This window comes from Syngnathus scovelli, chromosome 5 (assembly GCF_024217435.2).
Source record: "Syngnathus scovelli strain Florida chromosome 5, RoL_Ssco_1.2, whole genome shotgun sequence".
Taxonomy (NCBI): Eukaryota; Metazoa; Chordata; class Actinopteri; order Syngnathiformes; family Syngnathidae; genus Syngnathus; species Syngnathus scovelli.
Window position 1 is genome coordinate 7,610,174 of NC_090851.1, and position 13,810 is coordinate 7,623,983.

The 13,810-nt window shown below is 39.0% G+C and overlaps 1 protein-coding gene across 3 annotated transcripts in view; it reads left to right on the forward strand.

Annotated features, from left to right (window-relative positions):
* prkcaa (protein kinase C, alpha, a) overlaps positions 1-13,810 on the forward strand; it is a 67,305-nt gene that overhangs the window by 23,505 nt on the left and 29,990 nt on the right. For 2 of the 3 annotated variants that reach the window (XM_049719335.2, XM_049719336.2), the window contains exons 3-5: positions 231-313; positions 11,309-11,420; positions 11,571-11,699. In XM_049719335.2, the coding sequence (XP_049575292.1) occupies positions 231-313; positions 11,309-11,420; positions 11,571-11,699 (324 nt within the window). Of the gene's footprint in view, positions 1-230; positions 330-11,308; positions 11,421-11,570; positions 11,700-13,810 lie in introns of those variants that run through there. The other variant, XM_049719337.1, reaches the window with a different exon arrangement.

Below are 13,810 nucleotides of genomic sequence, written 5' to 3' on the forward strand. Positions count from 1 at the left end.
AGTTGCACTGTAATGTGTGACAAGAAGACTGGCAGAACCAGGACTCAATAACCAGCTGAGACCAGATTTCATTTGGTCTATCAATAACTGTCACTGTGCTGTCAACAATGATGATGATACAATCTGTATTAACCATCGTATTATTTAGCTCCTTTGTGTTGTCGGTCAATGTACATACTTCTTTGACACCAATTTCACTCCATTCTGCTGTCATCTTCTTTTTTTTGCAGTTTGCTGTTTTGTGGTCCATAAGAGGTGCCATGAATTTGTCACATTTTCTTGCCCAGGAGCGGATAAGGGTCCAGACACAGATGTAAGTAACTCCGATTGTAAGTAACTAAGTTTACAGTCAAGCCTGGCTGAACTTTGAGCTAAAGTAACAGAATAAATACTTTTTTGTTGGAACTGGCAAATGAAGATGGTGAAAAACCAAGAATTCGGGATTTAAGCTAAGAAAAATATTTTTTGTAATTTTGTTCATCCTTCTATGCCAGCTATGTTAGTGAAAAGTACAATTACGTAAATGGTCTTCCACTATGTTGCAAAACATAAAATATCCAACCTAAATAATTTCTATTTCGTGGTGTGCCTTGACAGTTTTGTAATGTTTTCATATCAATTTTTATACATAGAATTTTTTTGTTCTAATTTAAAAAACACCCCAATAAGAAATATCTCAGTTGTAGAAGCTACTGAAGACATAATAATTCAAGTTAGCATTATAAGAGCTACTGCATGTATAGATTTAGTCAAGATGCTGTGTGATTGACTCGAAGCAGGTGCAAGTGGACAAGTCAATTCATTTAATATCGATGTTTCAATGGGGTCCCTGGGTGCTGCAATTAGGAAAATGGGATTAAAATATTCTCCTCGTTGCATCACTGCCTCCACACAGCCCAGGAAGAGAAGATTATTCTATGCCAATAATGCAGGTTGTGATTTCAATACATGTTCAAAACCTTTTGAGCTTGCTCCCAGAACAGTGAGAGAGTTCAAAGTTTAATTGTAAATAATAAATAATCCGGCAGTGTTATTCTTGAGAAATTATGGTATTTTAGGATAGTCCAGTGCTTCTATATTTGTTATATTATACATTATTTTTTACTTTTTTCCCATCAAAATTATTTGAACAACTAAACAACAATTAATTGGCTTGTAGTTGCAGTTCAATCAACCACTGCTTGCCAAATGTGAAAACTCCACATTGCATGTGTCTGCTTGGTGGCCATGACGCGTTTATTGCCAGTTCACCTTTCAGTGTTACAGAGACCTAACTTGGCCTCTGTAACCAGAGACAAGCCAGACTTGTGCCGTTCAACATCATCGAAGCCTGAGCAGCCAAAAATAGTTTAAGCTGGGCCACCTCATTATTTAAACAGAAACAAGGGTTCAAAGAGGTTACTACTTGTGTTGATCCTAATAAAATGACAAGTTGTTCAAAATTAATTTAAAAATGTATTGTATTTCAACTCGTATGAAGTTATTTTTTTGTACCACAAAACATCCATCAATGTTTCTCATTTTACTTTATCCTAATTTGTTACTCTGAATGGACAATCCTAGCACAAATTATTTTCAGTATTTTTTAAACCTTTGTAATTGCTTGGATTTAAGTATGAATCGTGCATAAAATGCAATCTTATCTTCATCAGTCAAAATAATAGACAACTACATTATACTAATATATCATACTATAGTTACACTAATACCACACAATTTATAATCATTCACACTCCGGCTTATGCATATGCTAGCTACTATTATCAAAAAGCATTGCTCAATATGTGAACATCGACAATTGATGAGGAAATGCAGGTCATTTCCAAAGGAGTCAAATACTTTTTCTTATAAGTACATACATACTATAGTTGATGTTAGAATTCCTCATTATTTTTTTTAATAAGTGCCTAAAAAAGCCCCTTGGGTCACTTTGATAAGATTGTCATAACGATATTCTGGTCTGAGGAACTGAACCTAGGCCCCTCTGGCCACTCGTATTAATATTTATATTATTCATCTGCCTCATTAGGAAACTTACTGGATAGTGGATTTTTCTTTACAGTACAAGAACTCTTTCACTGATTTGCACTATGACAAAAGGCCCTCAATGTTCAGTGCTTACCCATTAGAATCTAATGGCTGTGGCCAACAGAGGGAGTGAATCTGCACAAGAGAAATATTTCAGGCGACCCTATGTGTTGGAGCAGCAGAGTGTTAAATGAGTCTCGCACATGACTTCACACTGGCCTCTTGCTTCACGTTATGTCTTTATAACTGTTCATTGGCCATGTGCCACATCTTTGTTTTCCAAAGATGCATGGACTGGCTATCTCTTGCTCGAAAGAAGTACTCCATTATCTTTTTAATATACATTTATATGCGCTAAGTAGTGTTGTTGCCATGGGTAACCACACATATTACATGGCATTCTGCCTCCCGGGCAAGCAGTCCAAGAAGAAACTCCCATGGCAAGTAAATATCCTTAAAATCTGCGGGTTCTTGGCTACCTGCATTGAATGACTCACAATAATGTTTTATAACAGTCCTACTGGAAAAGAAAACTTTCGTTGAGAGGCAACCACAAGATATTTTGGGTAACTTCATCTTACACTGGTAGATGCCGCACATTGCATCATCGTCACATTTATGGACATTTACGCACGTAATTGGCTCCTTTAATGTACTCATCAATGTTGCTTATTTTGGATTAGATTGGTTAATTTTGGTCATACCTACGTATCAAATGTCTGTAGGTGGAACGACAATAGCTGTGTCATCTGCGTAGACAGTGTTACATCATAGCATTTTCCACTGCACGGCACCAACATGGCACAATGCAGCGCTTCCATCCATCCATTTTCTATACCACTCGTCCTCATTCTAGTTGTAGGCAAACTTTGGCCTGTCCCAGCTGACTTTTGGTCAGAGGCAGAGTTGTCCTTGGACACGATTGCGCCAAAGCCCTGCTAAAGTAGGAATTTGTCTCAAGGAAATGGAAGCAGTGATTTACATCATTATATAGTTTGATATTGACTCTGCTCGCTTGGAACTCCAACTAACCAGGCATTATGAGAAGGTAGCAAGCAGTGAAAATTGGCAATCGTAATTGAACCGCTGTTTGGATCATACTGGGGTGACGCCAACCGAACAGGACTGCTTAGTGAAATTAAGACTTAATTGCTATATCTAACCCTTTCAGACTGTGACTCAAGTGGCATTACAAGAGCACAGGTGGTTTAAGCTTGTTTTTGCTAAAGCCATTTATTTGACAAAATGCTGCTCTTGTTGACTGCCTGGTGTAACGCTAGGAGTAGCAGCACGAGCGACTTTAGTGTTTTACAGGATAGAGGCATCAATAATGCAGACGCTTCCCTTTTCACCACAAGGCTCAGCAGATGAAACTGAGAGCTTTACTGTGCTTGTGTTAGTGCGGGTGCGTGGCTGCTGCATCATTGATGTCCACTTAACCAGCAGTCTGCTGTATATGACCCGAGGAAATCCACACTGATTTGCCCTTTGCTCTCTCAGTCTCTCTATTTCTGTCTGTCCGTCTGTCCGTCCGTCCGTCCGTTCGCCCGCCCGTCCGTCTCTCTTACTAAGCAACAGAATTGGCAATAGACAGAAATATCGTATTTACTGATGGCCTACGTTTTGAAAGTCTCAGTTTAAATTTTTAATTTCAAAGTGAGCTCTAATATTTAAAAACTTAAATCACTCAGGAAGAGACAGTTTTTACAGAAATGTCTGGAAAAACAAACACTGTGGTGAAAACGCTTGGAGCTCACCATCATGGTAAGGAGTCTGCGTGGAAATGGGAAATCAGATTAGACAGTGGGGCTAAATGACATCATGTGCGCCACAGGCATGGTTGCATGTCACAGACAATAGATCCTGTCATCAGTTCTGCGCTTCCTTCAAGCAAGGAAAGGGTGTTGCTATCCTCTTAAAATAGACAAATGACACCCCACTGTGATGTTCAACATTTCACAAGGTACTTGGCAATGCAAAAAAGATGGGACGCAGACTTGCAACTATCAAAATTGGAGACAAATTATCATGGGTATCTTCTTTCTTCTCCACAAACGGCTGGACCTCCAGGGCAACAGAAATTATACACAGTGGGAGATGAGGAACCCCATGCTGCAGACACGCCCCCTCTATGAGAGTTGCACAGGCACAAATCTGGCGCAGGTACATGCCGGAAGCAGAGACTGAGTGGAGGAAAGAAAGACCCAATACTAATGTCCTGGTTACAACAGATCATGCAAAATTGTAAGCTCAGCTCAGGTAGGCGTTGCTTTCCTTTGTATGACAGGAAGGAAGGAAGGAAGGAAGGAAGGAAGGAAGGAAGGAAGGAAGGAAGGAAGGAAGGAAGGAAGGAAGGAAGGAAGGAAGGAAACGGACCACCAAATTGCGTATGGATGGAAATCTTCTATTTGATATATTTTTTTACTAGCTAGGTGACCCTAATAGGCCGCCGTCAGGAAAAAAAAAAGCCCACTGCCTGCCAGGCAGGCCACATACGAGCGCGTCGGCACCTCCTGCTTTCTCATCCGACACTGATGAATCTGAGTCATTCTCGCAATTTTCACGAATCAATACTGACAAAAGGACGTCACTGACTCTCTCTCGCCATTAATTTTGCCTGAGGTTAGTCTGAGAAAAGTAAAAGAATTGAATCTGTCAGCTGGCTCATTATGCTGAAATAGGCTCCCCCAAATATTTTCCAACACATCTAGATTTACTCGTTATGCGGCTGACAGATGGTCGATGACTCTTTATTCTGCCACTTGGCATCTGGATCATCATCAACTGGAAGAACAAGTCACTTTCTCAACTGTACTCAATTGTTTTTATTCTCAAGTACATTAACTAGTACTAGAGATAAAAAAAAAAAAAAACAGCCGCGTCAATAAACGTTCAGCTCTGCTTTGCTCGGAAATGCAAAGCGTTACATCACGTTTCCCATTTTAAAAAGACCTGTTGATCCTGCTTGACCTGTTCAGTGACACACTGACACACGACATCATTACTCTCAGCCACACGGTACTTACACACTTCAACTTGCTTTTGCCTCAATTATTAATATGTTATTCAGAAAAGTAAAGCAAAAGTACACCCATCACAGTATTAGGCAGACATGAGTATTCTTTTGAGAGCAGTGTAATTTTCTACCTCTGTAAAGTATGATTACAACAATATACTGTAGTTAGATGAATACCTCGATGATGGTGTGAATCAAATATAATCTTAATCACTCTTTATTATCATGCATTTGAATGTTAGGTTTGCTTAATACTCTGCAGTGACGTGGCCCCTCTTTCAGTCTCCTGACATACCCTGCAGCTTCTTCGTCACCCTGACTGAACAGAACGAGCGGGATCGTAATGAATGAACTAACGAGTTGGGCCAAACTATAGTTAAAATCTCACGTATCATTTAGTGCATTGCTTGCAGATAAATGTTAACAGCTAGCACACAGGAAGGAAAACCCCCTGTGAGCTGCAGTGGCAACCTGCCCACCCTCTCAGCACTCATCAGCTTAGTGAAAGGCCAAGAGGAATGAGGGTGGTGATTTATGGGCTAAAAATAGTAACCCCGTCTAGTCTAACACCTCCAGTCCAGATAGATGATAACTCCAGTTTGTTCTCTACTGACTAACCTTTTGAACTTTAGTTCCGCTTGCCTAAGTCGCTGAAAAGGGAGCATTAGCAACCAGCCAGTACTGCTCTTACATCTTTTTCGAATGCACACGTGTCTTGATGTGCACTTGATGAGCGCTATGAAGTCTAATTGAAATGTGAAGCTCCACAGCGGAATAATCACAGAGCCAAAATGACACTTAATATCGTTACAGTGTTATTACGCTAAGTGCTGCATGAATTAGCGTATATAATAACAGTTTCAACTGGCAGCAGAAGTGTCTCTCTCAGTCATTAAGCTATAAAATATACAGTGAGAACTGGAAAAATATGTAAATGGTTTATACAGAAAATCTGGACGATTATCATCAAATGTACCTTAAACCCTGCTTTGACTAAATTGGTTGGCTTTTATTTACGCAGTTAATGACTATGCTTGATAACATACAGCAATTTTAGCGGGAGGTAATGACCATATTTCAAAGTGTTGTACATTACAATATGAAATTTTGTGTAGCTCTTGTTTTCATCAAAGCTGGGAGTAAATTCTATCCCGGCTGACATTTGTGACAAATTGGGGACAGCCTGGACTGGTTTCCTGTCAGTCTCAGTGGCACATACAACATGCTAGTCGCAATCACTTTTAAACCTGCATGCATAAATGTAAGCCTTAAATTTACTTAATTACTCTTAATATATTCGCAGAATTCTATTGTCTGCCAATGTCATAGTTATACAAACTTTCAAATGCAAGTTTGTCATACTGAGTTTATCGCTATGAGAGCGGTTTGAAGCAAATTAAATTTGATACATCAGGTGAAGCCATGAAGCTTTTACACTCAAGGGAGAACCTCCTGCCATCTCCTATTCAGATGTCACCTCTTGATGAACGATGACGGTAAAAACAAAAGGTAGTTTATGTAGGGAAAGGAGAATCTGATGGTAATTTGAGGCTCATACGGATCAAAAGATACAAGGCAATAAAGAGACATAGTGACAATAAGAGCGGTTCGTGTTGCTCACACACAAATTGCAAATGCCATACTAGGTGGGTCTCTTTTGACTCTGCAGGATGCAGGCAGGTTGTATTAGCTACTCCTCCTCTTTGATTAGCATCTAGTTCATTGAGCTCATTTTTGCGGGAAATAGGAGATTTCCTGTAACTAGACCTTTCGCGACGCTCATGTTTAAGGTAAATGAGCGTGTTCATGAATTTTCAAGCCCTTTTGACGTCGCAAAAGTCTGAGTAATATGCAGTGATCTGACTTATAGATGCAGATAGATGTCCCTGGCAGCAGAAAACCTGCTCATAAATGTCCACCCAAATAAATCAGTATACCGTTTTTATTTACTCAACACTAAAATCTTAGACTGAGTTCTTGATATAAAAATGATGATGGTGAGATCCACTGAAGGACTGAATCGTTGCTACACTTATTTGCAATTACAAGCTGCCTGCTGATGGCTTCGATTGCTCTGACAAATTCCAAAAGAACGTTGTTTGAGACAAAAAAAAGTTTACTTGACATTATTTCCTCTGATGAAAAGCCCCTGCTCAGCATCACTCTGCCAAGCATTTCATTAACAAGCCTGCCTGATGTCCTGCTTGCTAATGAAGCTGGATCGGCGAGTGAGGCCAATTAGCCGACATCAGTGGGCTGACCCCTGTGTCTCCGATTCATTACTACCTCCAGCAAATTTTAGATGAGTGCTGTCCATGACCTTTGGCTTTACATACGCACTTAGATGGGATTAACAGAAAAAAATGGAATAAAGACACGACTAGGCAAGACAAATGATAGTTGCCCCGCCGTCTTAAGAGTTACTGTTTGTACATTTTATTTAGTTCAGAGATTCTTCTGCCGAAACAATCACAACAATAATTTTCTCATTAACATCTACACCATCAGCAGTTCATCAATTTGGATCATTTTGACGACATTCACAGCAATCTTTTTGCACACATGCTTTAAAAAAATAAATAATAATAATTCTTACATAATATTGACTTATAAACTATGACATTTGGGATATTTATTATGAATATAAATAATACACACCAACTTTAAGCATCAATGTCAAGCATAAACGCTTCACACAGTGTAACTGAATTGAAACCCACACAAGAGTTGCGTGTTCAAGTTTTCAACTAGAAAACGGCAAAAATATCTATGAATAATCAGTTACTTTTTTTTTAAAACATGAAACTTATAAAACAACTTGCAGCGTAACATCCAATGGTGATATAATAAAAAAAAATTACTATGATAGAATGTTGAATGCATAATCCTATTATCATATCATGCCCATTATAAACGAATTCCCTTGATTGTAGATATGAGGACTGATATGCTCCATATAACGAATTTGGCTGGCATCAGTTTGAATCCCTCCCCTCCAACTCCGGTAGTGTGAATGAGAATATGCTCTCAAGTGCCCAACTTGATTAAAGAAAAAAATAAAATTAGATAAACTCTTTGCACTACAGTATAGTGCATTTAATTCTATTATCTAACAGCAATTGGAATAAAAAACAAAACAAAACATGATCCGTTGACTAGCATGTGCCAGTCAAATCTAATAAGAACTGCTTAAAGCAAGCATAGATGAATGTTTAATTCCATTGTGATGAACAACAAGCTGAAGGAACATGTGGGCACATTTTATCCGCGATGGCCTTTATTGGCACTATTATTAAAGGTCAACCATCTTCTAGGCTGCCTTGTACCAGCCGCTGGGCTGCTTTGCTGTAACATTCTAATGTCCTTATGTTGAGCCAAGTGATTAGGTTGCTCCTTTCTCCCGGCACCACTTGCTGTGGTACGACGGTGCCACCCGGTCGCTCTTGAATTTCCGGTGAGGCTGAAATTGGTGAGAGGATCTGGAGGCGCTGAGACACTTATCTAGTAGCCGCCAGAGATGTGTTAATGGACAACCCCGTGTGCTCAGTGATGTGTCGTCACTTATCTTCATTTAGGCTACAGGTTTCATTTCGTGCGCATTACATCTTCCTCCTAGTCAATCTTTAAATAGATGCACACAAATTATTCAGACTTTTCACACCTGCCATGTCACTTCATGTGAATTCATTTTAGCAATTACACCATGAAACTGATTCATTTACAACTATGATTAATAATGAATTGCTAATTTAAAAATTTGACATTTAATAGTACTAAATTTTACAGTGTGACCTCCAAAGTGGATCGTGCCCAAGTGTTCTCATTAAGGGTTTGTCAGGAAAACATAGCCCAGTCCAACAATACTTGGAATTGATCTGTTTCACTTAGATAATAAAAGATACCAGAAATTTGGGGGACCATATTTAAAACGAGTACAGATAAAAAGCTTTTTCAGGGTTATTTATAATGGGGTGTTTTATACGCTTGCTTATTATAAAATAGTTAATACTTTTTTGAAGCAATAAAAACTAACAAAAACTAACAAACCATGTTGAAAACTAATTTTAAAAAACAAAAGTCAAAATATAAAAACTATAGCATAACTATAAACCCAAAACTAATATACTTGTGGTATGTAGCCCTTCGCAATAATCAGCACCCAAGAAGCAGCTCACAGCTTGGTCAGTGATCCCTGCTCTAAGTTGTGCATAGGTGTGTGAATATATATATTTTTTGTTTGAATGCGCGATTAACCGGTGACTAGACACTTCACCCTTTGCCATGACCATAATGAGGACAAGCGCTATAGGCGAAAAATGGAAGTATTGGACAGAGTGCCAATTGTCCTCATGTCCAGGTGTTAGTCAGATCTTTGAATCTTGCAGTATTGGGCACTTTCACAGACTGGAACGTCCAAATTGAATCCTGCAGTATTGGGCTTCACAGACTGGAACGTCCAAATTGTTTCATTATCAAAGCTGCTGGGATTGTAGATCTTTTTTTTTCTTTTAAAACGCACTCCATCTGTTGATCTGTCGCTATCACTTGTTTGCGCCTTAGTGGAAGGAACAAAGCAGAGAAGGGGTGAGGTGACAAGAGGATAGTCCTTCAAGATCAGCTGTGTGGAGGTGGGCATGACTAAGTGCAGCTGGCATGGCTCCCCTCTCCCCTTCTGCGCTGTCTGTCAACCCCAGCTTGTCGTTATCGGCGCACACTCTGGCCCGCCTGCTAATTGGACAATGTGTAATGTTAACGGAGTGCGCAAAAAGATGGGCCTTGTGCGTCTGCCAGAATTTAAATAACTACGACAACATACATCATACTCGTCAGAACTTCCCGTTATTGAATTTAAATATTACGGCTTATGTTCTAATTTTCTCGTCATTAAATGCTAAGCTCACACACCAATAAAGCGACATGATAAAACCCGCTGAACAAAACATCAACAAGAAATCCATTGCATTACATCAACAACAAAACTGTGACTCGAACATCACCACCAGGTCTTGTTGCCATGGTAGCTTTAGTGAATTTAAGCTAAGCATGTTACAAGCAGCTTTGCAGTATCTCTGATGTTTTTTTTCATTTCTGATATGTGTGCAAGTATAAAGATTTGAGGAGAATTGAAATCCTGCTTTGGATGGTGGGACTCCATTTTAGAATTCAGGTGACGTCCGTACAGACACAGCTATTTTTATACATTTTGGGTCATTGAAAACTGATGTTTGGGTTGTAAATAAGACTCGAATTACAAAACTGGTGTAAAATTGGCATTCCCCTTTCTTTGTATGATGTTTCAATGTGTACTATCAATTCCATTTTTTTAATTCTAAAAATGTATTTGATAAATTTAACATTCACCTGGACAGCACCTCAAGCCCAAGAAATCTTGGTTTCAAGTATCGGCTTCGTCCCACCACTGTGGAATTTGCAACATCTCCTTTTGCTCATTCCTAATTCAAGGTGATACATTTGTATTTGTGCAGGAGCTAGAAAAAACATCACCCGTGTTTTGCTTCAGATTCAGCCATGAAAAGCATACGATAGAAATGTTCCTCTACGCTGAAAACATTTTTAAAAGAAATATAGGCAGAGACTTTATTGCATCAGTCCAGAGGCCAGTGTCAAAGTACCTGAGTTGGCAAATGGCTTCATTGATCAAAGCCACAATGATATACTGCCAGCTCCAACAGAGATTAATTACGCTCTTCCATTTACTCTTGATTTCTATCTCTCTGTTGATATTCTCCTCATCCATTACGCATTGGACCGTGGAATTCAGATTCAGAAACAAATTAAAGTGTTTTTCTTAGCACATTTGCAGTACATTTTTTCATGCACAGGATGGGTTTCCCACAAAGTGGTGCTGTAAAGAATTCTACTTAGCTATATTTGAACTCATTGGGGTGGAAAGCAGGTGAACATTCAAAGTTGTGTAGGTGCAAGTGTTGGTTCAGTACTGTTGCTCCGGCAGGCCTTTTGTTCTTCAAGTGAATAATTTTAAAACAAAGTGACAATCCCTTGTGGAAGATACACACGGAAGTGGTCTTGTCTTTTTATTGTTTTAGCTACAAGTTATTTCGATGAGATTCATCATGTCTTCGTAAAGCTATAAACAGATTATTTTGTTCAGACAATTATACCTGTCTGAACAAAAGAATCTGTTTATAATACAGATAAAGTTGCTTTCAGCCTATACTTGAAGTTAATGTATATACTAGATCACTGACCTTTTTTCTTTTCCTGTCCTAATTATTTCTTCAGGATCCCAGAACAAAACATAAATTTAAGATCCACACGTTTGGGAGTCCGACCTTTTGTGACCACTGTGGCTCTCTGCTGTACGGCCTTGTGCACCAGGGAATGAAGTGTGACAGTAAGTGCTTCATATATTCATATATTTTAACCCAAAATAAAACAAAACAAGACAGCTCTAATACAGAATGCACTTGCCGGCCACAATTAGGTACACCTGACTAATGTGCTAAACTGATGATTTTTTTTTTTTTTTTTAATTGTTCTCCAGCGTGCGATATGAACGTCCACAAGCAGTGTGTCATGAACGTGCCCAGCATGTGTGGGATGGACTACACGGAACAGAGGGGGCGACTTTTCCTCAAGTGTGAGGTCAGCGGGGAGAAGCTGCAGGTCACAGGTAGGTCGACTTGTCATTTGCTTGATGAGTACACTGCCGCTTGAATACACTTGTCTGTGCGAGAACATCCCGGCTATTGGCCTGTTTCCGCTGTGACTTCAGATCAGAATTAACACCAAGGCCATCTCATTTCGTACATAAAAGTCACCCTCAGTCTTTTGATACCATTAACCTGAATTAAACCTCTTTGGCCATTTATTCGACCCGCTTATTATGCAGTCAGTCAATCTCACTGCTAACAACCTGGCTGACTCTTTTGCTATCAGTTATCAGCATGGAACAACGGCAATACCCGATTTAGAAAACGGATCAATAATCCTCTTTGCTAGACTCTCCTGTAAGAAAGAAAATACCAAAGTGAATAGTCCAGAAGCAGCCAGGCGCGTGGGTTACTATATTTTCAAACTGTCACGACTGTACTGGCAAGAGAAGTCATAAAAACAACGTAAAAAACATTTGTAGGACATGTCTTCAAAACAATCACATGAAAAGTAGCAAGGATGGTGGTACCTGAGAGCCATCCACCAAGGCTTGGCTCAAAATGAACCGACAAATCAAATTTAATTACTTGCCGTCACGATCCGCCCGTTCATCCATCCGTTCGTCCATTTTCTTCAGTATGCTCTGTTTCTTGTTCTTTTTCAATCTGACTTCTAATTGTAATTGGTAGTTTTAATCTATTTGTGGGGTCAATCGTGGGTTCAATTGTCCTGACTTGATGACATCAAGAAAGGATCCATAGACTTACTTCTAATTAAACTGGTAACAATTAATTGAACAAAACAATGAATCAACAATATTTTCCACTAAAAACTAGATCTGTTTTGTGTTTGAAACCTAGTCATAGGTACTGAAAAGTACAGTAGTACTCCCATTCTGTACTTAACTAGAAGTACAGATTGGTTTAAAAAAAAGACTGATGAAACCACAAGTACTGCTTGATTTCTTAAGTAAAAGAAAAAGTACAGGCTCTGAAATGTAGTACAAAAATGAATGTTGGTCCATTTGTCGCTCACCATTGTGGTGGCAGAGAATATATTTAATCTAGGGCTGTTACACGTTGTTTGGTTGCTATTCAGACAGGATTGTACAATACAGTTCACAATGAGGGGTGCTTGCGGTCACTTGGCAATAATAGAAGAACATGTCCTAATGTGATGAATGAATTCTGAGGTAACATTTCCGAGGCCTTCTTAATCTGTCCTAATCCTCTTGCTGCAATTTGTTAATTTTGAGCTCCGCAGCCAAAAGAAATATCCTGATTGTGCCTACTATGTTTAAACTGTCATTAAATAAATCGCTGTCAGTGTAACACTAAAAGCTTTTAGATAACTCAATAAAGGTAGCCTGATGGGCAAAACAAATAATCAAATTCAAATTGACGTTATAATGTAGTGGGTTAGCAGGCACCAACAGCACCACTCCAGCGGAGGTAGTAAAACTGTTTATATCTAATATTCTTGAAGTAGACATTGTGCGATCATTTTGCAGCAAAGCTTGTAAAGATATACGAGTCTAATCAGTGAATAGTATTGACTGTTTAATGAGGAAGTCAACCCCCCAAATTTCTTTACGATATGTTCGATGTACTCCCACTAGTGTAAACACTGCATTCTGATTAATATTGTGTTTGTGGAATATGAGTTAAGCAGCAAAATGAAAATGACATTACCGTTGCCAGGTCCAGGTGAAAACCAATCACGGCTCACCAGTTTTCTGAAGCTGAGCCGTGATTGGTTGTGACTGACCAACTGTGATTTCATTTTCAGGCGACAGCAAGCGGCAAAATGTCTGCCTACAAAATGGATAAAAATAGGTCAATTTTGCTGCTTAAATCATATTCCTCAAACGAAACATTAATCAGAACTCCGCGTTTTGACTAGTTGGGCTGCACAGAACATATTATTGCAATGAAAATTGGGGGGCTGTCTTCTTTAAGTAGGAGTGCCATCAGAATGATTTTGTATTTTCAAATTAGTCCTAATGTTTGCATCAACAGTTTTTCACATAGGTTTGTGCCTCAATTTGCACACGTAAGAAAATAATTAGGCCTTGAATAATAATAGATATACTCCGTAAGTTGATATGCTATGCTAAGAATATCAAACTGA